A 26,119-nucleotide genomic window follows, 5' to 3' on the forward strand; every position below is an offset into this window, starting at 1 on the left:
AAGGAGAGTTCTTTGCAATGAGACCCGTCTCAATTATTTCTGTGCAGCGGTTTTTGAGATAGAGGTACAAAGTTTTTTGTTTTTCCAAGATGGCAAACGTACCACGTGACCAGTGACGTCATAATATTCGCGAAAATATTCTACAGGAGGAGGCCCTCATCTGGTGAAAATTTAATGTCAATCGGACCAACGGTTGCCGAGAAAATGAATTTTTAAAATGCTGACGGCACACACTTTACTTTACTGAAATGCAGACACGCACGTACGTACGTAGTGGAATGCTTAAACACGCCTTTCGCTTCCCGAGCGCAGGGTAAAAATCGAATCCGCTTCTTCTTGTCATCTACACAACTCATCCAACAAGTTTACTACTACAACTACAACTACAACAACAACAACGTCAGAATCAGTGCATAAACTTTTGAGATATCGTGCTCACGTACAGGCAAACATACCAAGCCAGACAGACAGGAGTGAAAACATAACCTCTGTCCACCTTCGGTGGTGGACATAAAGTGGTTTCTAACCCTATGTTTTCATGCAGTCGACGTCTGAGTAAAAGTCTCACCTCTTGAGCTGTGTCGAAATTTGTGCTGATATCCAAAGCAATATTCCGGAGACTGATATCATCCTTGATGGAGCTGCATTTGTCAACATGGTGGAAGCAGTTAGTCCAAAAACCTTCGACCATGCTTTGAAGTTCTTCGTACCATTCAAATCGAAAGGGCTCGTCGAGTGGACAGTGTGGGATTGTTATTTCCAGAACAGCTTGAAATCAGACAAGAAGCGTGAAAAAGGAGCGACAAGAAGAGTTGAAGTGTCAAAATACCCACCAGCAATCAGTGTCAAATTGCCCACCCACAATCAATGTCAAATTGCCCACCCACAATCAGTGTCAAATTGCCCACCCACAATCAGAGACAAATTGCCCACCCACAATCAGAGACAAATTGCCCACCCACAGTGTCAAATTGCCCACCGACAATCAGTGTCAAATTGCCCACCCACAATCAATGTCAAATTGCCCACCCACAATCAGTGTCAAATTGCCCACCCACAATCAATGTCAAATTGCCCACCCACAATCAGTGTCAAATTGCCCACCCACAATCAGAGACAAATTGCCCACCCACAATCAGAGACAAATTGCCCACCCACAGTGTCAAATTGCCCACCGACAATCAGTGTCAAATTGCCCACCCACAATCAGTGTCAAATTTCCCACCCACAACCAGTGTCCAATTGCCCACAAACAATCAGCGTCAAATTTCCCATCCACAATCAGTATCAAATAGCCCATCCACAATCAGTGTCAAATTTCCCACCAACAATCAGTGTCAAATTTCCCACCAACAATCAATGTCAAATTTCCCACCCACAATCAGTGTCAAATTTCCCACCCACAACCAGTGTCCAATTGCCCACAAACAATCAGCGTCAAATTGCCCATCCACAATCAGTGTCAAATTTCCCACCAACAATCAGTGTCAAATTTCCCACCAACAATCAATGTCAAATTCCACACCAACAATCATTGTCAAATTTCCCAAGGACAATCAGTATCAAATTGCCCATCCACAATCAGTATCAAATTGCCCATCCACAATCAGTGTCAAATTGCCGATGAACAATCAGTGTCAAATTTCCCACCAACAATCAGTGTCAAATTTCCCACCTACAACAACAGCAACAACAACATGCATTTTAAGGCCATTTTCCCTGCCAGAGCGCGGGTAAGCCATGCGGTCCCCATGACGATCTTCTCCATCTTGCCCTATTTTCTGCATCTCTCCTTGTTAACCCCCTTGCCCGCATTTCTTCTTCCACCATCTTTAGCCAAGTCTTTCTCGGTCTTCCCTGTCCTCTACTTCCTTCTACATTCATTTCCAACACTCTTCTCAACCAGTCACTTTCATCCTCCCTCAACACATGACCAAACCATCTCAACCTGTTCCTCTTCACAGCATCAATCACAGGCTCTATTCCCATCATCTTTCGCAATTCATCATTTGTCTTCCTCTCTCTCAACGATACACTGCACATCCACCGAACCATTCGCATTTCCACCCTTTCCAGCCTTCGTTGCTGCTCTACGTTCATTACCCATGTCTCGCTCCCATAAATCATAACACTTCTTACACATGCAGCATACACCTTTCCCTTCAGCTTCAACGACACTCCCCTCCTCGTCAGCACGCCACTCAGTTCCCGAAACTTCTTCCATGCACATCTCACTCTAGCAACCGTTGCCGAATCTGATCCACCTTCTCCATTCAGCATGTCTCCGAGGTAGCAAAATGTTTTCACACCTTCCAGCTTCACGCCGTCTGCAAGATCCAACTCAACATTTCCTCCATCTGCAGCTTCCGATGTGCACACCTTACATTTGAATGTAGCTGCCACACTGGTTAATGACCCTCTCAGACCACTACATTTTTGATGAACCCACTCAGCGCACATTGTACATTGAATGGAGTTCACTCCGAAACCCTTCCTGCACACAGCACGTGGCCACTTCCCAATTCTTTCCACCTCACCACATGCTTTACCACTTGCCATCACCTTTGTCTTTCTTATATTCACCTTTAGACCTTTTGTCTCCAGACATTCCTTCCACTTGTTCATCTTTTCCTTCAGTCCATCCATACTTTCCGCAATCAACACCAGATCATCTGCATACAACAACTCCCACGGTAAACCCTCCTTTACGTTCTATGCCAGCACCTCCATCACAGCTACAAATAGTAGTGGACTTAGTACCGACCCCTGATGCACTCCTACCTTCACCTCAAACTCACCACTGTTCCCGTCCTTCGTCCTTACAGCTGTGCGCACTCTTTTGTACATTGCCATCAATACTCTGATCAACCATTCCTCCACTCCTAACTTCCTCAATGCCCATGTCATTACTTCTCGTGGAACCCTATTGAATGCTTTCTCCAGGTCAACAAACCCAAGAAACAACTTCTTCCTCTTCTCCATGTACTTCTCCTGCAACTGCCTCACAATAAAAAGCACGTCTGTCGTTCCTCTTCCTTGCATAAATCCAAACTGCATTTCGTCGATCTTCACCTTCTTCCTTATCTTCCTCTCCACCACCCTTTCCAATACCTTCATTCCATGCTCCAATAACTTTATCGCTCTGTATGATCCACACTCCAGAGGGTCACCTTTCCCCTTATATAGAGGGACGAGGGTACTCAGTTCCCAATCCACTGGAATGTGGCCTTCTTTCACAACCAGATTACAGATCTCTGTCATTCTCTTCACACCCCAACTTCCTGCTGCCTTCAACATATCTCCCACAACTCCCATCGGCCGTCCCGCTTTTCTACTCTTCATTGCTTTTATCGCTTCCTCATCTTCCTTCTCAGTTATCTTCTCTGCCGGTCCTAAAACTGGGTTACTCTCTATGTTGCCATCCCATTCATTCTCTGTATTCGACAGCATTTCCATATGTCTTTTCCATCTTCCTTTAATTCCATCTGTGTCCACAACGATTTGTCCCACTTCATCCTTCAAGCAACTCACCCCCATCACATCACACCTCTCTTTCGCTATCTGCTTTGCAATCCTGAATACCGCTGTCTGACCCTCTTCTGAATCCAAGCGTTCTCCGAACATTTTCCTACATGTCTCCTGCGCCTTTGCTACCTCTTTCTTTGCAGCCTTCTTGGCTGCTTTTTCTGCTACCATACCCTTCGCCTTCTGCCACTCCTTGAACTTCTTCCTCTTCTCGTCAATCCTCTTTCCAACTTCCTCATCCCACCACCATGTTTCCGAGTGCCTCGGTGGTCCTTTTGTCCATCCATATACGTCACCAACGGCTCACAACAGACTATCTTTCATTGACATCCAACCACGTTCAAGCCCAAACACATCATCCTCTACCATACCCAGCCTCTCTTTTAATGCCTCCCTTACTGTCACCTCTTTCAACCTCCACACCTTCATTCTCGGTTGGTACTTCACTGGCCGAGCTCTCCTCGCACCTTTCACCCTTATGTCGCAGACAACCAAGTGGTGCTGTGAAACAGCCTCCTCCCCCGGGATCACCTTTGTGTCCCGGAGGTGCCCCCTATCTCGCCTACGCACCATCAGGCAGTCAACGGTTGTCGTCGACCCACCTGACGTGTATGTAACAAGCTTATTATCCTCTTTCTGGAACTGAGTATTTCAAATCAACAAATCAGCTCCATCAGCAAACTCCAAAATCCTTTCACCTTCTCCATTTCTCACACCATATCCATAACCCCCATGAACTCCCTCAAAAGCATCCATACTCCTTCCTACATGTCCATTTAGGTCTCCTCCTACCACAACAGCTTCCTCCTCTTTCACGTTTTCCATCAGCTTCTCTATCGCACACCAGAACTTGTCCTTCTCTTCATCGCTTCGACCAACCTGCGGAGCATAACCCGAGACGACGTTCACCAAGAGCTTTCCAATCATCATTTTCACCATCATCAACCTATCACTCACTCTAGTCACACTCACCACACTCTACAAACTCCTCAGAAAACAGGACACCAACAACATTCATGCACTCCGGGCAACTTTGCCACACAAACTTGTATTTGTGTCCCTGCCTACCCTTCACCATTCTTCACACCACTTCCCTTCCATCTCGTCTCTTGCACACAACATATGTCCAACTCTTCTTCTGACCAATACTTCCACCACTTCTCCTGATCTCCCTGTCATTGTCCCTACATTCCATGTCCCAAACCTCAGAAAGCGATCTCCACTTCGGGCTGTTACCTGCCCATATGTAGTTGTAATTGTCATGGTTCTCTTTTTGAGGCAATGTTTTTATGGCCGGATGCCCTTCCTGATGCCAACCCTCTTAGTCGCCTCTTAACACGCAGGGATACGGTGTACCTATTCTAACCAGGGTACACACCGGGATAAAGCTTTGAATAAAACCAAACGGGTTTAATCCCGAACGAATAAACGGAGAATGAAATCAATAATAACTATATACAATGAAGTAAAATAAATCCGATAAAAACTAAGGCGTTAAGTCACAAGCACAGACGGTGTGAGGGTCACAAAATGGCGACTTATCTCTGGTGGCAGCGGTTGAGAGGATGGGCATGGAGCAGGCGATGAGAGGATGGGCATGGAGGGCACATGGGGGCATGAGGACAAATGAGGGCACATATCAAATTTCCCACCGACAATCAGCATCAAATTGCCCATCCACAATCAGTGTCAAATTGCCCATCCACAACCAGTGTCAAATTGCCCACCCACAATCAGTGTCAAATTGCCCACCCACAATCAGTGTCAAATAGCCCACCCACAACCAGTGTCAAATTGCTGCCTACGCACAATCAGTGTCAAATTGCCCACCAATTAATCCATGTCAAATTGCCCACCATCAATCAGTGTCAAATTGCTGCCTTCCCACAATCTGTGTCAAATTTCCCACCGAAAATCAGTGTCAAACTGCTACCTATGCACAATCAGTGTCAAATTGCTCACCGTCAATCAGTGTCAAGCTGCTGCCTACGCACAATCAGTGTCAAATTGCCCACCGTCAATCAGTGTCAAACTGCTGCCTATGCACAATCAGTGTCAAATTGCCCACCGTCAATCAGTGTCAAACTGCTGCCTATGCACAATCAGTGTCAAATTGCCCACAGTCAATCAGTGTCAAATTGCCCACCGTCAATCAGTGTCAAATTGCCCACCAACAGTCAGTGTCAAATTTCTCACCCACAATCGGTGTCAAATTTCTCTCCCACAATCGGTGTCAAATTTCTCACCCACAATCAGTGTCAAATTTCTCACCCACAATCAGTGTCAAATTGCCCACCAACAATCAGTGTCAAATTGCCCACCAACAATCAGTGTCAAATTTCTCACCCACAATCAGTGTCAAATTTCTCACCCACAATCGGTGTCAAATTTCTCACAACCAATCAGTGTCAAATTTCTCACCCACAATCGGTGTCAAATTTCTCACCCACAATCAGTGTCAAATTTCTCACAACCAATCAGTGTCAAATTTCTCACCCACAATCAGTGTCAAATTTCTCACCCACAATCAGTGTCAAATTTCTCACCCACAATCAGTCAAATTTCTCACCCACAATCGGTGTCAAATTTCTCACCCATAATCAGTCAAATTTCTCACACACAATCCGTGTCAAATTGCCCACCATCAATCAGTGTCAAATTGCAGCATACCCACAATCTGTCAAATTTCCCACCGAAAATCCGTGTCAAACTGCTGCCTACGCACAATCAGTGTCAAATTGCCCACTGTCAATCAGTGTCAAATTTCTCACCCACAATCAGTGTCAAATTTCTCACCCATAATCAGTGTCAAATTTCCCACCCACAATCAGTGTCAAATTTCTCACCCACAATCAGTGTCAAATTTCTCACCCATAATCAGTGTCAAATTTCCCACCCACAATCAGTGTCAAATTTCTCACCCACAATCAGTGTCAAATTTCTCACCCACAATCAGTGTCAAATTTCTCACCCACAATCAGTGTCAAATTTCTCACCCACAATCAGTGTCAAATTGCCCACCGTCCCTGTTCTCTTCTGTTGTTGTGTTTGTGTGCTTCCCTCTCTCCCCCTCTTGTCTCCCGCTCCCTTCATTGCATGTTGCGTGTCTGTGCATGTTTTCATGTTCTATGTGTTAGCTCTTACACGAGCCTCGATTCTGTATAAAAAATAAAAAATAAAAATGGCATGATTGAGCCAATCAGACAAATGCAGGTTTTGTGGAGTAGAAACAAAGTACCGGTCAACTTTCGAGATGCAAAATACTCATGTCGAAATAGTTGTACACAGAAAGACATGACACCGTCTGTCGAGTGATCCACTGGCACATATGTAAACATTTCAACATTTCAACATTCCGGTTCAGAATAATCATGGAAACACAAACCAAACTTGATCCTTGAAAATGAACACATAGTGCTCACGCATGACAAGATGATCCCATCAAGTGTGGACATTGCAGGCGGAGCATTGCATCCCAGACATAGTGCTTAAACGCAAAAAGGAAAAGACAACATTGTTGATCGAAGTTTCGGTTCCCAATGATTTTGCACTAAATGCTTCAGAAAGCAAGAAAATGCTGAAATACCAGGATCTGAAAAATGAGGTGAAGAGGTCTTGGAAATGGAAGAAAACTGAAATTGTACAAGTGATAGTCGGAGCAACAGGGATGATCAGGAAAACCCTTGCTGAGCACTTAAAAATCATTCCGGGAAATATCACGACAAAGGAGCTACATGTGGAGACCCCGTCAGGTGTCCGCGTAGCCAGCAGCCGCTGGGGCCACCCACAAAGAGGGGCCACCCACAAAGAGGGGCCTCCTACATCAGCTAAAGCATCATGAAAGTCCAGTTGTGCAACACAGACGTTTCCAATAACACTAGTCTGCATATCTACCGGTTCCCAATCGCTTCACTGATGGGTTTAATCAAACACATCATGTTGCACTTCACAACCACATGGTAAATCTACCTGTAAATCTCAGAGGATGAAAAATACAGTGTAACACGTGAAAACCCGACCTTTCGTGGCAGAGCTGTTGTTGTTGTTGTTGTTGTTGTTTATGTGCTCCTTCCATGTCTGTCACACATTATTCTAAAATCTTAAATGGTTCCTGTTACCACAATAAACATCTTCTTCATCCAATTCAGAAAGATAGACGGAGTTTTTAAAATATAAACCTGTATCTTTATGTTTAAACAGACATCGATTTTTTCCAAGTAAAATCGATCATTAGGGGACCTTTTGTCGATAAGAGACTTGTCTCCTTTTGTCTATAACAGACTTGGTCTCCTTTTGTCTATAACAGACTTGGTCTCCTTTTGTCTATAAGGGACTTGGTCTCCTTTTGTCTATAAGGGACTTGGTCTCCTTTTGTCTATAAGCGACTTGGTCTCCTTTTGTCTATAACAGACTTGGTCTACTTTTGTCTATAAGGGACTTGGTCTCCTTTTGTCTATAAGGGACTTGGTCTCCTTTTGTCTATAAGGGACTTGGTCTCCTTTTGTCTCTAAGGGACTTGGTCTCCTTTTGTCTCTAAGGGACTTGGTCTCCTTTTGTCTATAAGGGACTTGGTCTCCTTTTGTCTATAAGAGACTTGGTCTCCTGTTGTCTATAAGAGACTCGGTCTCCTTTTGTCTATAAGAGACTCGGTCTCCTTTTGTGTATAAGAGACTTGGTCTCCTTTTGTCTATAAGAGACTTGGTCTCCTTTTGGCTATAAGAGACTTGGTCTCCTTTTGTCTATAAGAGACTCAGTCTCCTTTTGTCTATAAGAGACTTGGTCTCCTTTTGTCTATAAGAGACTCGGTCTCCTTTTGTCTATAAGAGACTTGGTCTCCTGTTGTGTATAAGAGACTCGGTCTCCTTTTGTCTATAAGGGACTCGGTCTCCTTTTGTCTATAAGGGACTCGGTCTCCTTTTGTGTATAAGAGACTCGGTCTCCTTTTGTCTATAAGAGACTTGGTCTCCTTTTGTCTATAAGAGACTCGGTCTCCTTTTGTCTATAAGAGACTTGGTCTCCTTTTGTCTATAAAGGACTTGGTCTCCTGTTGTCTATAAGAGACTCGGTCTCCTTTTGTCTACACGAGACTTGGTCTCCTTTTATTTTTGGACTTATTATTATTCTTTCCGCCAAATTTTGTGGAAGCTGTAGTGTTGGCACTGTTGCTCTGATCAAGTTTAAACTTTCCAGGAATGTTGGAGCCAATGGGGATTGATTCCATCTTTTTCCGAATTTTGATTTTGGTATCACCATGGCAACTAGCTTGGATTTAAGCGAAAACTTTAAAGATCTTCTTCTCTGAAACCGCAACTGCTATAGATTTGATTCTGGTCATGTTATGATCGACTACCCATGGTGCAAAAAAGTTGTATGAGATGACGTCATTGGTGAAGCGGTTTGGCAGCTACGTTGAGGTAAAAAAAAAATTTTTTTATCCGATTAACACAAAACATTTTTTGTGGCATATATTCATCAATAATAAGTTGAATATATTTTTTAAAAATTGATCGGTCACATGGTATGGCAATGAAATAGAAAACAAAATTGATCAAAATTGATGATGTCATATGTCACGTGACCAGGCGGCCATATTGGATTTCATGAAATCTTTAAAATGCATTTCCGCCTTAATTTTTCGATTGATCGAGTTGAAACTTGGACCACTTTTAGAATGCCAATTGACGATGTATATCCTCTGAATGACGTCAAACGTCACGTAGCATTGCGGCCGTATTGTACTTCATGAAAAACCTCTAAAATACACCTCCTCCATGTTTCGGTTCGATTCGGTTCAAACTTTGCATAATTGGGTCCAGGCTGCCGTTGTCTATGACGTTGTTGCACCCTCGTCCAATCAGAATGGGCAGTTTTGGTCCCCGGGGCACCACTGCTCGCAGTTTTAATTACTCCTTGTTTCCATACTTTTTCCAGTAACATCTCTACATCCTTTTTCGTTTTTTACATGTTTTTATTACTTGTTAAATAACTTTCCAACGACCTCAAAGTAAATCGAATGAAATTTACTTTTAATCATTTACTAATTTTACGTCATTTCCTCCATCTTGCGGAAGTACCTTTGGGATGCGAGTCAGCGTTGTCTTCATTCTTAACATACTCGGTATTAGGCCCACATAAGCTATCCGGGCTATAATGAACAGCGATTGACATTTAACTTGGTTCATTGTTGGCCACATATCACACTCTGGTTAACCCACACTACTATCCTTTCAAGTTTGGTTACAATTGGTGTTGGCACAGCCGAGATATGACAATACATTACCCATGATGGTGTGGAAAGACAGACACACGCAGAGACAGACGGAACTGGTCATTCTAATACTTTGCTAATCCCTCCGGAACCGAGGTATGAATGGAATCTTCGCCTGAACATCTGTCACCATATTATTAGCCATCCAATAGAAAGGGCCCCCACGTGAGGTGTTCAGGGGGCCCCCCTCACGTGAGGTTTGCAGGGGGCCCCCACGTGAGGTTTGCAGGGGGCCACCCACATACCCAGCGGAGGCTCTGGTTACACGTGGAGGCTGCCAGAGGCTCAGTGAGGCTTCTAAAAACAGCCCTTGAAATGAAGCTGTGAGAATGAGGTTTCACAATCTCATTCACGAGTAATGATCCTTTACCGAAAAAGGAGGTGGAGATTTTGAGTTCTGGGCAAACTTACTCCCACCTCCTAAAACCCGTATATGGAAATAACAACCAATGAGAGAAGCATATTGATTTTGAGGTCAAAGAACAAAGGTCATCTTGTGGTCAAATTTCTAAAATTGTCATTTTTCATTTGATTGATTTCAAAGTTGAATAGGATTTGAATATTGGGTTAATTAATTGGGACAACAACTATTTTTGAGGTCAAATGGTCAAAGGTCAAATTAAGGTCAAACTTCTAAAATGACGAATTCTCATTTGAAAAATAATGAATTTTCATCTGATTGACCTGACCATTCATTAAGATCATTAATTTTAATGTTAATGAAATGGACAAGTTGATGTATCCATGGCACCTTTTTTGGGTGGGGAGGGGGTGGATTTTTCAAGTATCGAGCTCTGCATAACGTCTTTCTTGATTAAACGTGAGCAAGAATCAAGTTTAATTTGGAAATGTGATTATGAGGGGGTTTTTGCATTTAGTGGGTTCATTATTGCGTTCAAACTCATGGCCTCAAGAGGAATGCGTTTCACCACCAATATGGGATCGAGTAAAACGAAGAAGCCTTTACCTCAACTGGTCCTCAACTTGTGCCAGACGCAGGCGAGTCTCTGCCAAAGTGTGAGTAATCACATCACTGTGACGACGACTGGCAGCTAAGGCCCGTCCCCTGTCCGTGATCTCACGCCGCAGGTTCACATTCTCCTCTGCCAACACTTCACAAAATGCCTAGGGAGAGCATGATAGATCCAGCCCCAAAGGACTTGTCATGCTCAGATGCAGACATGAAGAGAAAGTGTGCATAATGAGAGCGGCGATTACACTCGATTAATAAAAACTCTGGTAGGCAACAAGTCAAAACGTACCCTGCTTTCCTCCAGACTGTCGAATGGACCCGGTGGATCATCCAAGCAGAGGAACTCGCGTACCGGAGCGCTGCAGTTGGGACATTCATGAAGAAATGATGGTGCGCAAAGAGCAATCACAGGTGGACAAATCATGAAATCATGTCGGTGGGGTAGGCCCATACTCTTGACAGTATGTCAGAGTGTTCACACCAAATTAACATTTCCCTGGCTGAGAACCGGATCTTGCTTGGGTTGTCACTCACTCCATCAAATGTTGCGCACATTTCCACTCTGAGCAGCCATGGCAGTCGAATCCACAACAATCAGGAAAATGGAACAATGCTTTATTGTTACGGATCCGTCACTTCCACCTTTGTTGTTATTATATACTTGTAGGATTTTTAGTTTCAGGTAATATTGTTGTTAAGATTTTTGTGTGAAATGGAGATGACTTTAGTAAAAGGTAAAAATAATTGTTTGTGAAGGAAGAAGGAAAATGCGGCAAAGGAACCTGAAGAGGAGAGAGATCGAGATTGGCAGGGAGAGGAGGAGACAGCTGTGAGTCGCATCAAGTCTGCGAGCGGACTTTTTTTGATATTGGTCGTGAATGAATTGAGGCTTCCCGGGAAAGGGATTGCCCACGACATCGTCCTATATTGCGATTGCAATTAAACCTCAGTCTCAGGTTTTATTACCAAGAGTGAGTTATTGTTGGCGGGGAAGCAAGAGCCTCCATTTTGTCCTCGAAGAGACTGTCCGCTTGGTGCATATTGTTTTGTCATTGGGATTCCCATATCGACATCATTATGTTGATTGCCGATGGTTCCCATATCGGCTCAATTCCCATATCAACTCAATTCCCATATCGACCTCTCACCTCGTAACTCCTCATCCACCACCATGCCGATACTTGCCTGTTCTCATCGTTCGGCACGAATTCCACTTTCAACCAACGTGGGGATCCGTGCACGGACTTTGGGGAATGTTACATTCCACTCACATTTAGCGTATCGTGAGTTCATTGCTTTGAGAGCATTGGGGAATGATGGTACCATCATATGTTTTTTTTTCTTTTTTTCTTTTGTATACAAGATCGAGGCTCGTGAAAGAGCGAACATTAATCACACAAAAAGTCAACCGACACATAAAACACAAAATAAGGGGAGCGGAACACAAGATGGGGAGAGAGGGGGAAGGACACAAACACAACATTTGAGAGCAAGACACAGAGAGAAATGTGGGAGGGGGAGGGCTTGGGGAGAGGTGGTGGAGGTTTCAAACATATCAACACTGCAAGGACTTCCAGGAAAGATGTTGGAATTAAAAAAAAAAGTGTACCTGGGGTGAAAATTAGCGGGGTAGAAAAGATCAAGGTTTTGGATGGGGGAAGATAAGAGATGGTGGTGAACAGCTGTTTTAAAGACCTGGAGGGAGGAGTGGGATTGAACGGAGTGGGGGAGTTTGTTCCAGAGGCGGGAGAAAAGGGGAATGAAAGAGTGAAGGTGAGCAGAGAGTCTTGATTTTGGCAGTTTAACCATAAGAGGGTTGCTGGTTGCTGGCAGATATTGTGCGACCTCTAGGAATATTAGGGGGACAGAGCACAGAGAGAGAGCTGGGGGAGCAAGGGCGGAGAGGAGTCGGTAGAAGACAGAAAGACCACCAACCTGCCTGCGGTGAGTGAGTGAAAGGCCCTCAGAGTTAGCTTCATCGCAGGAGATTCCAATGATTCTGAAAGCTTTGGTTTCAACAGCGTGAAGCCGAGATAGGTGTGAGGCAGGAGCACCGGCCCAGAGGGGGGGGGGGGGGGGGGACAGTATTCCATTGAGCTGCGGATGAAAGCCTTGTATGTGGTGAGGAGCTCAGGTGAGCCAAGGAAAGACTTCGCACGATGGAGGATGGCCAGTCGGGGACTGGCTTTGGAGGCCAGCTTGGAAATGTGGTTTTCCCAAGAAAGATCATGGCAGATAGTGAGACCCAAAAGCTTGAGCGACAGGACTTCTTGGAGAGGCTTGTTGAGAAAGTAGATGGGAGGGTTTTCCAGTCGGTCCTTTCGGAGAGACATCGTAAGAGTGTGAGATTTGTCAGGATTGAAAGACTTGTTCCACTTGCCTGACCAGTCTGTGATTTTGTCCAGGTCTACAGAAAGTGAGGAGGCTGCAGACTGCCGATCTGAGGGATGGGGAATGGAGCAGCAGATAGTGGAGTCATTAGCAGAGAGATAGAGGATTTTCCAGAGAGTCGGATAGATCATTGATGAAGACAAAATTGTTCATTTGATGCAAGTGATATTTTCATTGTACTTTTTTAAATAGTGTTATTATTGTGTATGTGAGAGTTATTAACACAATTACTTGTTTTGTTCTACAATTGCATTGGTGTGGTTTTACCATGGTTTATTAGAAAATGCAAAATAACAAATCTTTCTGCCACATTCCCTCTCAAGACTCTGAGGTGCACTGTAACCGGGTTTTGGGGAGGTAACATGTAACATTTATCGACTCCAACTCAAGGCGACTTGGACCGTTATGGTTAGAGCAAAATATAATTGTCAACAAATGCGAAAAAAATAATTTTGTGCCACAGAAACAAGACCTAAAAATGAATCCCTTTGTAGAAATATTTAAATGTATCAATGAAAACTTTGCTTCAAACCAAAGTATGGTCGATTAAAATTGGAGAAAGTTGTTACCCAGTTCCCAAGCACCTGGCCATTCCACACCTTGCTAGAAGACCTTGATGTTGAGAAAGGGTGCAAAGGTAGTGATGCAGCGCACTCTGTCTTGTGTCCAAAAAGGTGAGATGAAAGTTGTCACAGAGTCGACGCTTGGGTGGCAGAGAGAGGCCGAGCCAAGGAAAGGAGGCTTTGAGCTAAAACAGAGAAAAAACAGCGATAATTATTTAAAAAGTAAAACTCATGCATATCTATCCTTTCTAAACACTGATCAGCAAGCAAGGAAGCAGCATGGACACTTTCTAAATACTGATCATCAAGCAAGGATGCAGCACGGACACTTTCTGAATACTGATCATCAAGCGAGGAAGCAGCATGGACACTTTTTAAACACTGATCATCAAGCGAGGAAGCAGCATGGACACTTTCTAAACACTGATCAGCAAGCAAGGAAGCAGCATGGACACTTTCTAAATACTGATCATCAAGCGAGGAAGCAGCATGGACACTTTCTAAATACTGATCATCAAGCGAGGAAGCAGCATGGACACTTTCTAAACACTGATCAGCAAGCAAGGAAGCAGCATGGACACTTTCTAAATACTGATCATCAAGCGAGGAAGCAGCATGGACACTTTCTAAATACTGATCATCAAGCAAGGAAACAGCACAGACACTTTCTAAATACTGATAATCAAGCAAGGAAGCAGCACAGACACTTTCGAAATACTGATCATCAAGCGAGGAAGCAGCACGGACACTTTCTAAACACCAACCATCAAGCGAGGAAGCAGCATGGACACTTTCTAAATACTGACCATCAAGCGAGGAAGCAGCATGGACACTTTCTAAATACTGATCATCAAGCAAGGAAGCAGCACGGACACTTTCTAAACACTGATCATCAAGCAAGGAAGCAGCACGGACACTTTCTAAATACTGATCATCAAGCAAGGAAGCAGCACGGACACTTTCTATATACTGATCATCAAGCGAGGAAGCAGCATGGACACTTCCTAAATACTGATTATCAAGCGAGGAAGCAGCATGGACACTTTCTAAACGATGACCATCAAGCAAGGAAGCAGCATGGACACTTTCTAAATACTGATCATCAAGCGAGGAAGCAGCATGGACACTTTCTAAACACCAACCATCAAGCGAGGAAGCAGCATGGACACTTTCTAAACACCAACCATCAAGCGAGGAAGCAGCATGGACACTTTCTAAATACTGATCATCAAGCGAGGAAGCAGCACGGACACTTTCTAAATACTGATCATCAAGCAAGGAGGCAGCACGGACACTTTCTAAATACTGATCATCAAGCGAGGAAGCAGCATGGACACTTCCTAAATACTGATTATCAAGCGAGGAAGCAGCATGGACACTTTCTAAACGATGATTATCAAGCGAGGAAGCAGCATGGACACTTTCTAAATACTGATCATCAAGCGAGGAAGCAGCATGGACACTTTCTAAACACCAACCATCAAACGAGGAAGCAGCATGGACACTTTCTAAACACCAACCATCAAGCGAGGAAGCAGCATGGACACTTTCTAAATACTGATCATCAAGCGAGGAAGCAGCATGAACACTTTCTAAATACTGATCATCAAGCGGGGAAGCAGCATGGACACTTTCTAAATACTGATTATCAAGCAAGGAAACAGCACAGACACTTTCTAAATACTGATAAATCAAGCAAGGAAGCAGCACAGACACATTCTAAATACTGATCATCAAGCGAGGAAGCAGCATGGACACTTTCTAAACACTGATCATCAAGCGAGGAAGCAGCATGGACAATATTCGAAACACCAACCATCAAACGAGGAAGCTGCATGGACACTTTCTAAATACTGACCATCAAGCAAGGAAGCAGCATGGACACTTTCTAAATACTGATCATCAAGCAAGGAAGCAGCATGGACACTTTCTAAATACTGATCATCAAGCAAGGAAGCAGCACGAACACTTTCTAAATACTGATCATCAAGCGAGGAAGCAGCATGGACACTTCCTAAATACTGATTATCAAGCGAGGATGCAGCATGGACACTTTCTAAACAATGATCATCCAGCGAGGAAGCAGCATGGACACTTTCTAAATACTGATAATCAAGCAAGGAAGCAGCACAGACACTTTCGAAATACTGATAATCAAGCAAGGAAGCAGCATGGACAATATTCGAAACACCAACCATCAAACGAGGAAGCTGCATGGACACTTTCTAAATACTGACCATCAAGCAAGGAAGCAGCATGGACACTTTCTAAATACTGATCATCAAGCAAGGAAGCAGCATGGACACTTTCTAAATACTGATCATCAAGCAAGGAAGCAGCACGAACACTTTCTAAATACTGATCATCAAGCGAGGAAGCAGCATGGACACTTCCTAAATACTGATTATCAAGCGAGGAAGCAGCATGGACACTTTCTAAACAATGATCATCAAGCGAGGAAGCAGCATGGACACTTTCTAAATACTGATAATCAAGCAAGGAAGCAGCACAGACACTTTCGAAATACTGATAATCAAGCAAGGAAGCAGCATGGACACTTTTTAAATACTGATCATCAAGCAAGGATGCAGCATGGACACTTTTTAAATACTGATCATCAAGCAAGGATGCAGCATGGACACTTTTTAAATAATGATCATCAAGCAAGGAAGCAGCATGGACACTTTTTAAATACTGATCATCAAGCAAGGATGCAGCACGGACACTTTATAAACACTGATCATCAAGCGAGGAAGCAGCATGGACACTTTCTAAACACCAACCATCAAGCGAGGAAGCAGCATGGACACTTTCTAAACACCAACCATCAAGCGAGGAAGCAGCATGGACACTTTCTAAATACTGATCATCAAGCGAGGAAGCAGCACGGACACTTTCTAAATACTGATCATCAAGCAAGGAGGCAGCACGGACACTTTCTAAATACTGATCATCAAGCGAGGAAGCAGCATGGACACTTCCTAAATACTGATTATCAAGCGAGGAAGCAGCATGGACACTTTCTAAACGATGATCATCAAGCGAGGAAGCAGCATGGACACTTTCTAAATACTGATAATCAAGCGAGGAAGCAGCATGGACACTTTATAAACATCAACCATCAAGCGAGGAAGCAGCATGGACACTTTCAAAACACCAACCATCAAGCGAGGAAGCAGCATGGACACTTTCTAAATACTGATCATCAAGCGGGGAAGCAGCATGGACACTTTCTAAATACTGATTATCAAGCAAGGAAACAGCACAGACACTTTCTAAATACTGATAATCAAGCAAGGAAGCAGCACAGACACATTCTAAATACTGATCATCAAGCGAGGAAGCAGCATGGACACTTTCTAAACACTGATCATCAAGCGAGGAAGCAGCATGGACAATATTCGAAACACCAACCATCAAACGAGGAAGCTGCATGGACACTTTCTAAATACTGACCATCAAGCAAGGAAGCAGCATGGACACTTTCTAAATACTGATCATCAAGCAAGGAAGCAGCATGGACACTTTCTAAATACTGATCATCAAGCAAGGAAGCAGCACGAACACTTTCTAAATACTGATCATCAAGCGAGGAAGCAGCATGGACACTTCCTAAATACTGATTATCAAGCGAGGAAGCAGCATGGACACTTTCTAAACAATGATCATCAAGCGAGGAAGCAGCATGGACACTTTCTAAATACTGATAATCAAGCAAGGAAGCAGCACAGACACTTTCGAAATACTGATAAATCAAGCAAGGAAGCAGCATGGACACTTTTTAAATACTGATCATCAAGCAAGGATGCAGCATGGACACTTTTTAAATAATGATCATCAAGCAAGGAAGCAGCATGGACACTTTTTAAATACCGATCATCAAGCAAGGATGCAGCACGGACACTTTATAAACACTGATCATCAAGCGAGGAAGCAGCATGGACACTTTCTAAACACCAATCATCCAGCAACGAAGCAGCATGGACGCTTTCTAAATACTGATCATCAGGCGACGAAGCAGCATGGACACTTTCTAAATACTGATCATCAAGCATCACTTCATATCCTAACACTCAAACACCATGACTCATCACTTCATATCCTAACACTCAAACACCATGACATCACTTCATATCCTAACACTCAAACACCATGACTAATCACTTCATATCCTAACACTCAAACACCATGACTCATCACTTCATATCCTAACACTCAAACACCATGAATCATCACTTCATATCCTAACACTCAAACACCATGACTCATCACTTCATATCCTAACACTCAAACACCATGACTCATCACTTCATATCTCAAAACTCAAACACCATGACTCATCACTTCATATCCTAACACTCAAACACCATGACTCATCACTTCATATCTCAAAACTCAAACACCATGACTCCTCACTTCATATCTCAAAACTCAAACACCATGACTCATCACTTCATATCTCAAAACTCAAACACCATGACTCATCACTTCATATCTCAAAACTCAAACACCATGACTCATCACTTCATATCCTAACACTCAAACACCATGACTCATCACTTCATATCCGAACACTCAAGCACCATGACTCATCACTTCATATCTCAAAACTCAAACACCATGACTCATCACTTCATATCCTAACACTCAAACACCATGACTCATCATTTCATATCCAAACACTCAAAAAACCATGACATCACTTCATATCCTAACACTCAAACACCATGACTCATCACTTCATATCCTAACACTCAAACACCATGACTCATCACTGCATATCTCAAAATTCAAACACCATGACTCATCACTTCATATCCGAATACTCAAGCACCATGACTCATCACTTCATATCCTAACACTCAAACACCATGACTCATCACTTCATATCCTAACACTCAAACACAATGACTCATCACTTCATATCCCAACACTCAAACACCATGACTCATCACTTCATACCCTAACACTCAAACACCATGACTCATCACTTCATACCCTAACACTCAAACACCATGACTCATCACTTCATATCTCAAAACTCAAACACCATGACTCATCACTTCATATCCTAAAACTCAAACACCATGTCTCATCACTTCATATCCTAACACTCAAGCACCATGACTCATCACTTCATATCTCAAAACTCAAACACCATGACTCATCACTTCATATCCTAAAACTCAAACACCATGTCTCATCACTTCATATCCTAACACTCAAGCACCATGACTCATCACTTCATATCTCAAAACTCAAACACCATGACTCATCACTTCATATCCTAACACTCAAACACCATGACTCATCACTTCATACCCTAACACTCAAACACCATGACTCATCACTTCATATCCTAACACTCAAACACCATGACTCATCACTTCATATCTCAAAACTCAAACACCATGACTCATCACTTCATATCCTAAAACTCAAACACCATGACTCATCACTTCATATCTCAAAACTCAAACACCATGACTCATCACTTCATATCCTAACACTCAAACACCATGACTCATCACTTCATATCTCAAAACTCAAACACCATGACTCATCACTTCATATCCTAACACTCAAACACCATGACTCCTCACTTCATATCTCAAAACTCAAACACCATGACTCTTCACTTCATATCTCAAAACTCAAACACCATGACTCATCACTTCATATCTCAAAACTCAAACACCATGACTCATCACTTCATATCCTAACACTCAAACACCATGACTCATCACTTCATATCCTAACACTCAAACACCATGACTCATCACTTCATATCCAAACTCAAAAAACCATGACATCACTTCATATCCTAACACTCAAACACCATGACTCATCACTTCATATCCTAACACTCAAACACCATGACTCATCACTGCATATCTCAAAATTCAAACACCATGACTCATCACTTCATATCCGAATACTCAAGCACCATGACTCATCACTTCATATCCTAACACTCAAACACCATGACTCATCACTTCATATCCGAACACTCAAACACCATGACTCATCACTTCATATCCCAACACTCAAACACCACGACTCATCACTTCATACCCTAACACTCAAACACCATGACTCATCACTTCATACCCTAACACTCAAACACCATGACTCATCACTTCATATCTCAAAACTCAAACACCATGACTCATCACTTCATATCCTAAAACTCAAACACCATGACTCATCACTTCATATCCTAACACTCAAGCACCATGACTCATCACTTCATATCTCAAAACTCAAACACCATGACTCATCACTTCATATCCTAAAACTCAAACACCATGACTCTTCACTTCATATCTCAAAATTCAAGCACCATGACTCATCACTTCATACCCTAACACTCAAACACCATGACTCATCACTTCATATCTCAAAACTCAAACACCATGACTCATCACTTCATATCCTAACACTCAAATACCATGACTCATCACTTCATATCCTAACACTCAAACACCATGACTCATCACTTAATGTCAAAACTCAAACACCATGACTCATCACTTCATATCCTAACACTCAAACATCATGACTCATCACTTCATATCTCAAAACTCAAACACCATGACTCATCACTTCATATCCTAACACTCAAACACCATGACTCATCACTTCATATCCTAACACTCAAACACCATGACTCATCACTTCATATCCTAACACTCAAACATCATGACTCATCACTTCATATCCTAACACTCAAACACCATGACTCATCATTTCATATTCCAATTGTTGGACCAGCACCTGATCTATCAAGGTCTGCAGATGGAAGAAGCTGCTACCTGCCCACCTGTCTGAAGGACGAGAAATGATACGGCAGACGGTGGATTTTTTGTGTACATTTTGATGTTAAAATACCTTGTTACACTTGAGGTACTGACCATCACTTCCGTTTCCGGTTCCCTGGGTGAGGTTGTGTGGCGTCAGAGCTCGTCCACGGCAATCAAAGTGAAGTTGATTTTTTTTTCTCAAAGTTAAGTATTTTGTTTTGCTGTGTTTGTGGTTCAATCGTGTTTTGCATTTCATGCACAATTGTGTATTAGTCAGTTTGGTCGTACCGTGTTTGGGGCTTGGTTAGCCTCGAGGTCTGCCCAGTCGCCCCTTATGCTCTTTTGTTATTCACGTTCGATCTCTCTGGATTTTTTTTTTCACCCCCTCCTTTCCCCCTGACCTCTTACTCTTTATTTGATGTCTGAAATACAAAAAAAAAAAAAATTATAATAATTACCTTCTCTCCTCGTGGTCTTCCCTCCCCCTTCCTCTTCCCCTCACCCCTCCCCTTCAAAACTCCCAACCCACCCCTCCCCTTCAAAACTCCCTCCTCACCCTTCCCCATCAAATCTCCCCCCTCACCACTCCTCAAATCCCCCCTCACCACTCCTCAAATCCCCCCTCACCAATCCTCAAATCTCCCCTCACCACTCCTCAAATCTCCCCCCCCCCCACCACTCCTCCTCAAATCTCCCCCCCCCCCCACCACTCCTCCTCCTCAAATCTTCCCCTCACCACTCCTCAAATCTCCCCCCTCACCACTCCTCAAATCTCCCCCCTCACCACTCCTCAAATCTGCCCCCCCACCGCTCCTCAAATCCCCCCCTCACCGCTCCTCAAATCTCCCCTCATCGCTCCTCAAATCTCCCCTCACCGCTCCTCAAATCTCCCCTCACCGCTCCTCAAATCTCCCCTCACCGCTCCTCAAATCTCCCCTCACCGCTCCTCAAATCTCCCCTCACCGCTCCTCAAATCTCCCCTCACCGCTCCTCAAATCTCCCCTCACCGCTCCTCAAATCTCCCCTCACCGCTCCTCAAATCTCCCCTCACCGCTCCTCAAATCTCCCCTCACCGCTCCTCAAATCTCCCCTCACCGCTCCTCAAATCTCCCCTCACCGCTCCTCAAATCTCCCCTCACCGCTCCTCAAATCTCCCCTCACCGCTCCTCAAATCTCCCCTCACCGCTCCTCAAATCTCCCCTCACCGCTCCTCAAATCTCCCCTCACCGCTCCTCAAATCTCCCCTCACCGCTCCTCAAATCTCCCCTCACCGCTCCTCAAATCTCCCCTCACCGCTCCTCAAATCTCCCCTCACCGCTCCTCAAATCTCCCCTCACCGCTCCTCAAATCTCCCCTCACCGCTCCTCAAATCTCCCCTCACCGCTCCTCAAATCTCCCCTCACCGCTCCTCAAATCTCCCCTCACCGCTCCTCAAATCTCTCCTCACCGCTCCTCAAATCTCCCCTCACCGCTCCTCAAATCTCCCCTCACCGCTCCTCAAATCTCCCCTCACCGCTCCTCAAATCTCCCCTCACCGCTCCTCAAATCTCCCCTCACCGCTCCTCAAATCTCCCCTCACCGCTCCTCAAATCTCCCCTCACCGCTCCTCAAATCTCCCCTCACCGCTCCTCAAATCTCCCCTCACCGCTCCTCAAATCTCCCCTCACCGCTCCTCAAATCTCCCCTCACCGCTCCTCAAATCTCCCCTCACCGCTCCTCAAATCTCCCCTCACCACTCCTCACATCTCCCCTCACCACTCCTCACATCTCCCCTCACCACTCCTCAAATCTCCCCTCACTACTCCTCAAATCTCCCCTCACCACTCCTCAAATCTCCCCTCACCACTCCTCAAATCTCCCCTCACCACTCCTCAAATCTCCCCTCACCACTCCTCAAATCTCCCCTCACCACTCCTCAAATCTCCCCTCACCACTCCTCAAATCTCCCCTCAACACTCCTAAAATCTCCCCTCACCACTCCTCAAATCTCCCCCTTCACTACTCCTCAAATCTCCCCTCACCAATCCTCAATTCTCCTTACCCCTCCCTCCTCAATTCTCTCCCCTCACCCCTCCTCAAAGTTACCTCAACTCCTCCACAAAGCTGCCTCCTCCCCGTTTCCTCTCCCTTCCATCTCATATCTCCACATCCTCCAACCTTCCACTTCTCTGTCACCACTCAAACAACACCTCTTTGTGCCTCATCCCATCATCATCAAACCTTTTGTCCTCCTCATCCTCCCCCTTCTCCGAGCTCTCCTGCAATCTCTGACACACGATCAACAGCTCTCCCTACCCCCCTCTCCTTCCTCATATTTCCATTCTCCTCCCCTCCCTTATCCTGTATCCGATGCTCCCCCTCCCTCTTCGTTAACCTCAAATATCTGGGGCCTTCGCTCAAACCTGATTGATCTCTCAATACAGGTTGCTTCAGACAAACCAGACTTGATCTGCTTAACAGAAACTTTCCTCCTTCATGATGTCTCTGATTCCTTAATTTCTCTCCCTGGTTACTCCCTCCTCCAGTATTAAAGACCTGAGCCTCGCTCAGGTGGTTGGGTTGCTATCTTTATAAAAAAAACTCTCTTGCTCACTCTCCTTGCACTGCCTTCTCTCCACCTGACCCCCAGGAGTACCTCTGGCTACGGCTTCCTCTCCGCTCCACCTCTTGTTCATACGTGTTCGGTACCGTCCACCAAACAGTGATGACTCCATTTACATTTCACTGTCTGACAACATGGACCAACTTTTATCCACACATCCCAACTCTCTCTTCCTCATATGTGGCGACTTCAACTGTCATCATGCCAGCTGGCTGGGTGTGGGTACCTCTCTCACCAGCCATGGCACCTCAGCCAAGGACTTCTGCGACTCATTGGGACTGACACAATCTGTCAATTTCCCGACCCGGATTTCAGTCACTGGAGTATCTTCTCTTCTAGACTTTGTTATGACAAACTTCCCTGCAAATGTCTCCTGTTCTTCTTCTGCTCAAATTAGTTCATCTGATCATTTCCTTGTTTAAGTGGACATCTCAGGCCATTCTCAGAGAGCCTCCTCAGTGTTGACGAGTCTGGCATTTCACTCAGGCGGACTGGCACGGTCTTCAAGCAGCCATCAATCATCTGGACTGGTCTCCCATCTCTACTGCCTCTGACATCAACTCATCCTGGTAATTCTTCCAAAGTAAATTGCTCTCTCTCATGCACAGATTTATCCCATCTCGTCTTCAGTTGTCATAACCTTCCTCCTGCCCATGGTACATGGAATCTTGTGGTGAGGCAGTTTCCCTGAAACAATTTACCTTCGTTTCGTGGAAGGCAAATCCAACGGAAGGCAATCTCATTTCCTTTCACAAAGCCCGGAACAAGTGTGTCTACCCTCAGGAGAGCCAGGAAACAATATCTCTCTACTCTCAAGACTGAACTCTCAAACCTGTCTCCTTCCTCCACCAAATCCTGGTGGCGTCTGGTCAAATATGTTTCTGGTGTTTGTTCCCCTTCCATCCCGTCCCTTACCTCAAACAGCTACACAGGTGACTCCGCACGTGAAAAAGCTGAATGCCTCAACTCTGAATGAGGGAAAAGGGTGACGAGGGTGAGAGGGGAAAAGCTTAATGCCAATGGCCACACAATAATCATAAGATGTCGGGGCTCGTCGAGTATTCCGTGGTCTCGCTAATGGCGAAGGTACCTGGGTAATTTTGTTGAGCAGTAAGTTATTGGGAGCAGAAACCGAAGTAATATCTGTAGAAAAGTGAAAGAGATACAACTTTGCGACGTAATTCGAGTGGGTCGAGTTTTGAGGTCAGATTGGGAGAGTTGATAAGTCGGATACATTGGATTTAATTCTGTCCAATAAGTATGTGGAGCTAGAGCCGCCCCAGATGTGAAAGCAGTACTCCATACAAGGACGAATCAATCCTTGACAGTCACGTGAAAAAGTAAGTACACCCCATGTGAAGTTTTGACTTTTTCAACATATTTCAACATACAGCTATTTGATCTTAATTTCAGCAATATTGATAGATAAAGGTGATATAATATAACAAATATCATGAAACATTTACATTTTGTAGTCCATTGTATAATTTAAATAAACATAAATGCAAATTTCACATGTGGAAAAAGTAAGTACACCCCATGAAATGTATTTTTTATCTTTTTAACATATGTGGACATATCAATATTTGATCTTCATTTAAACAGTATCTATAGATAAAGGTGATCTAATTGAACAAAAAACAATGAAAAATTGACTTTGCAATAATTTATTCAACAAAAAGTTGTTGCACAGCATGCACAACTGCATGCACAGCTCGTTTCAAATCCCCCCCTCCCCCCCCCCCCACAACATCTCGATGGGATTTAGATCCGGCCTTTGACTTGGCCATTCCAGAACCCTCCATTTCTTTCTTTTCAGCCATTCCTTGGTGGATTTACTGGTATGTTTAGGGTCATTGTCATGTTGCAAGGTCCACCTTCGGTTGAGCTTCAACTTTCCGACAGATGGCCTCACATTATCCTCAAGCACCCTCTGGTACAATGAAGAATTCATAGTGGATTCTATGATGGTGAGCTGCCCAGGCCCTGATGCAGCAAAGCTGCCCCAAACCATAATATTTCCACCACCATGCTTTACAGTTGGTATCAGGTTCTTGTGGTCAAATGCTGTCTTTGGTTTTCGCCAAACATGTCTTCTGGTACTGTGGCCAAATAGCTCTACCTTTGACTCATCTGTCCAGAGCACATTGTTCCAGAAGTGCTGGTCTTTGCCAAGGTGTTCATTTGCAAACTTTAGTCTTGCCCTGATGTTCTTTCTGGACAGCAAAGGTTTCCTCCTGGCACACCTCCCATGTAGATCAAATTTGTGCAGCCTCTTTCTAATGGTAGACTCGTGCACTTTGACATCAACAGTGGCAAGAGCTACCTGTAGGTCCCGTGATGACATTCTGGGGTTCTTAGAGACCTCCTTCAGCATTTTGCAGTCTGCTCTCGGGCTGAACTTGCTGTGACGGCCTGGCCTGAACAAGTTGGCAGTTGTTTGGAATCTTCTCCACTTGTAGATGATCTTCCGGACAGTCGATGATTGATTTCAAATTGTTTGGAGATCTTTTTAAATCCCTTCCCAGACTCGTAGGTATCTATAACTTTCTTTCTGAAGGCCTCGGAGAGCTCTTTTGATCTACGCATGGTGACGCCGCACACTTCAACAACAAAGAGCAAACCAAACTAAATGTCTGAGGTTTAAATAAGACAGGTTCCTCCAAGATCCTCTCTAACGATGTTCTAATCATTTGCACCTGAGCTGGTGTACCTGATTCAAATTTTAGGTATTTGAAGTGGTGATAAATGTAGGGGTGTACTTACTTTTTCCACATGCGAAATTTGCATTTATGTTTATTTAAATTATTCAATGGACTACCAAATGTAAATGTTTCATGATATTTGTTATATTATATCACCTTTATCTATCAATATTGTTGAAATGAAGATCAAATAGCTGCATGTTGAAATATGTTGAAAAAGTCAAAACTTTACATGGGGTGTACTTACTTTTTCACGTGACTGTAGTTGAAGCAACTGTTGAGAGGAGAA

General features: G+C 44.0%; 1 protein-coding gene across 3 annotated transcripts in view; it reads right to left on the reverse strand.

Annotated features, from left to right (window-relative positions):
• LOC144892722 (sorting nexin-16-like) overlaps positions 1 to 26,119 on the reverse strand; it is a 78,517-nt gene that overhangs the window by 12,179 nt on the left and 40,219 nt on the right. The window contains exons 3-6 of one of the 3 annotated variants that reach the window (XM_078781041.1): positions 13,757 to 13,905; positions 11,056 to 11,125; positions 10,761 to 10,918; positions 4,332 to 4,404 (exon numbers count right to left, since the gene is read on the reverse strand). In XM_078781041.1, coding sequence (XP_078637167.1) covers positions 4,359 to 4,404; positions 10,761 to 10,918; positions 11,056 to 11,125; positions 13,757 to 13,905 — 423 coding nt within the window. In that variant the 3' untranslated portion in view covers positions 4,332 to 4,358. Of the gene's footprint in view, positions 1 to 4,317; positions 4,405 to 10,760; positions 10,919 to 11,055; positions 11,126 to 13,756; positions 13,906 to 26,119 lie in introns of those variants that run through there. The other 2 variants (XM_078781040.1, XM_078781039.1) reach the window with 2 other exon arrangements.

Source organism: Myxine glutinosa, chromosome 6, assembly GCF_964187855.1.
Source record: "Myxine glutinosa chromosome 6, kmMyxGlut1.1, whole genome shotgun sequence".
In the NCBI taxonomy this organism is placed as follows: domain Eukaryota; kingdom Metazoa; phylum Chordata; class Myxini; order Myxiniformes; family Myxinidae; genus Myxine; species Myxine glutinosa.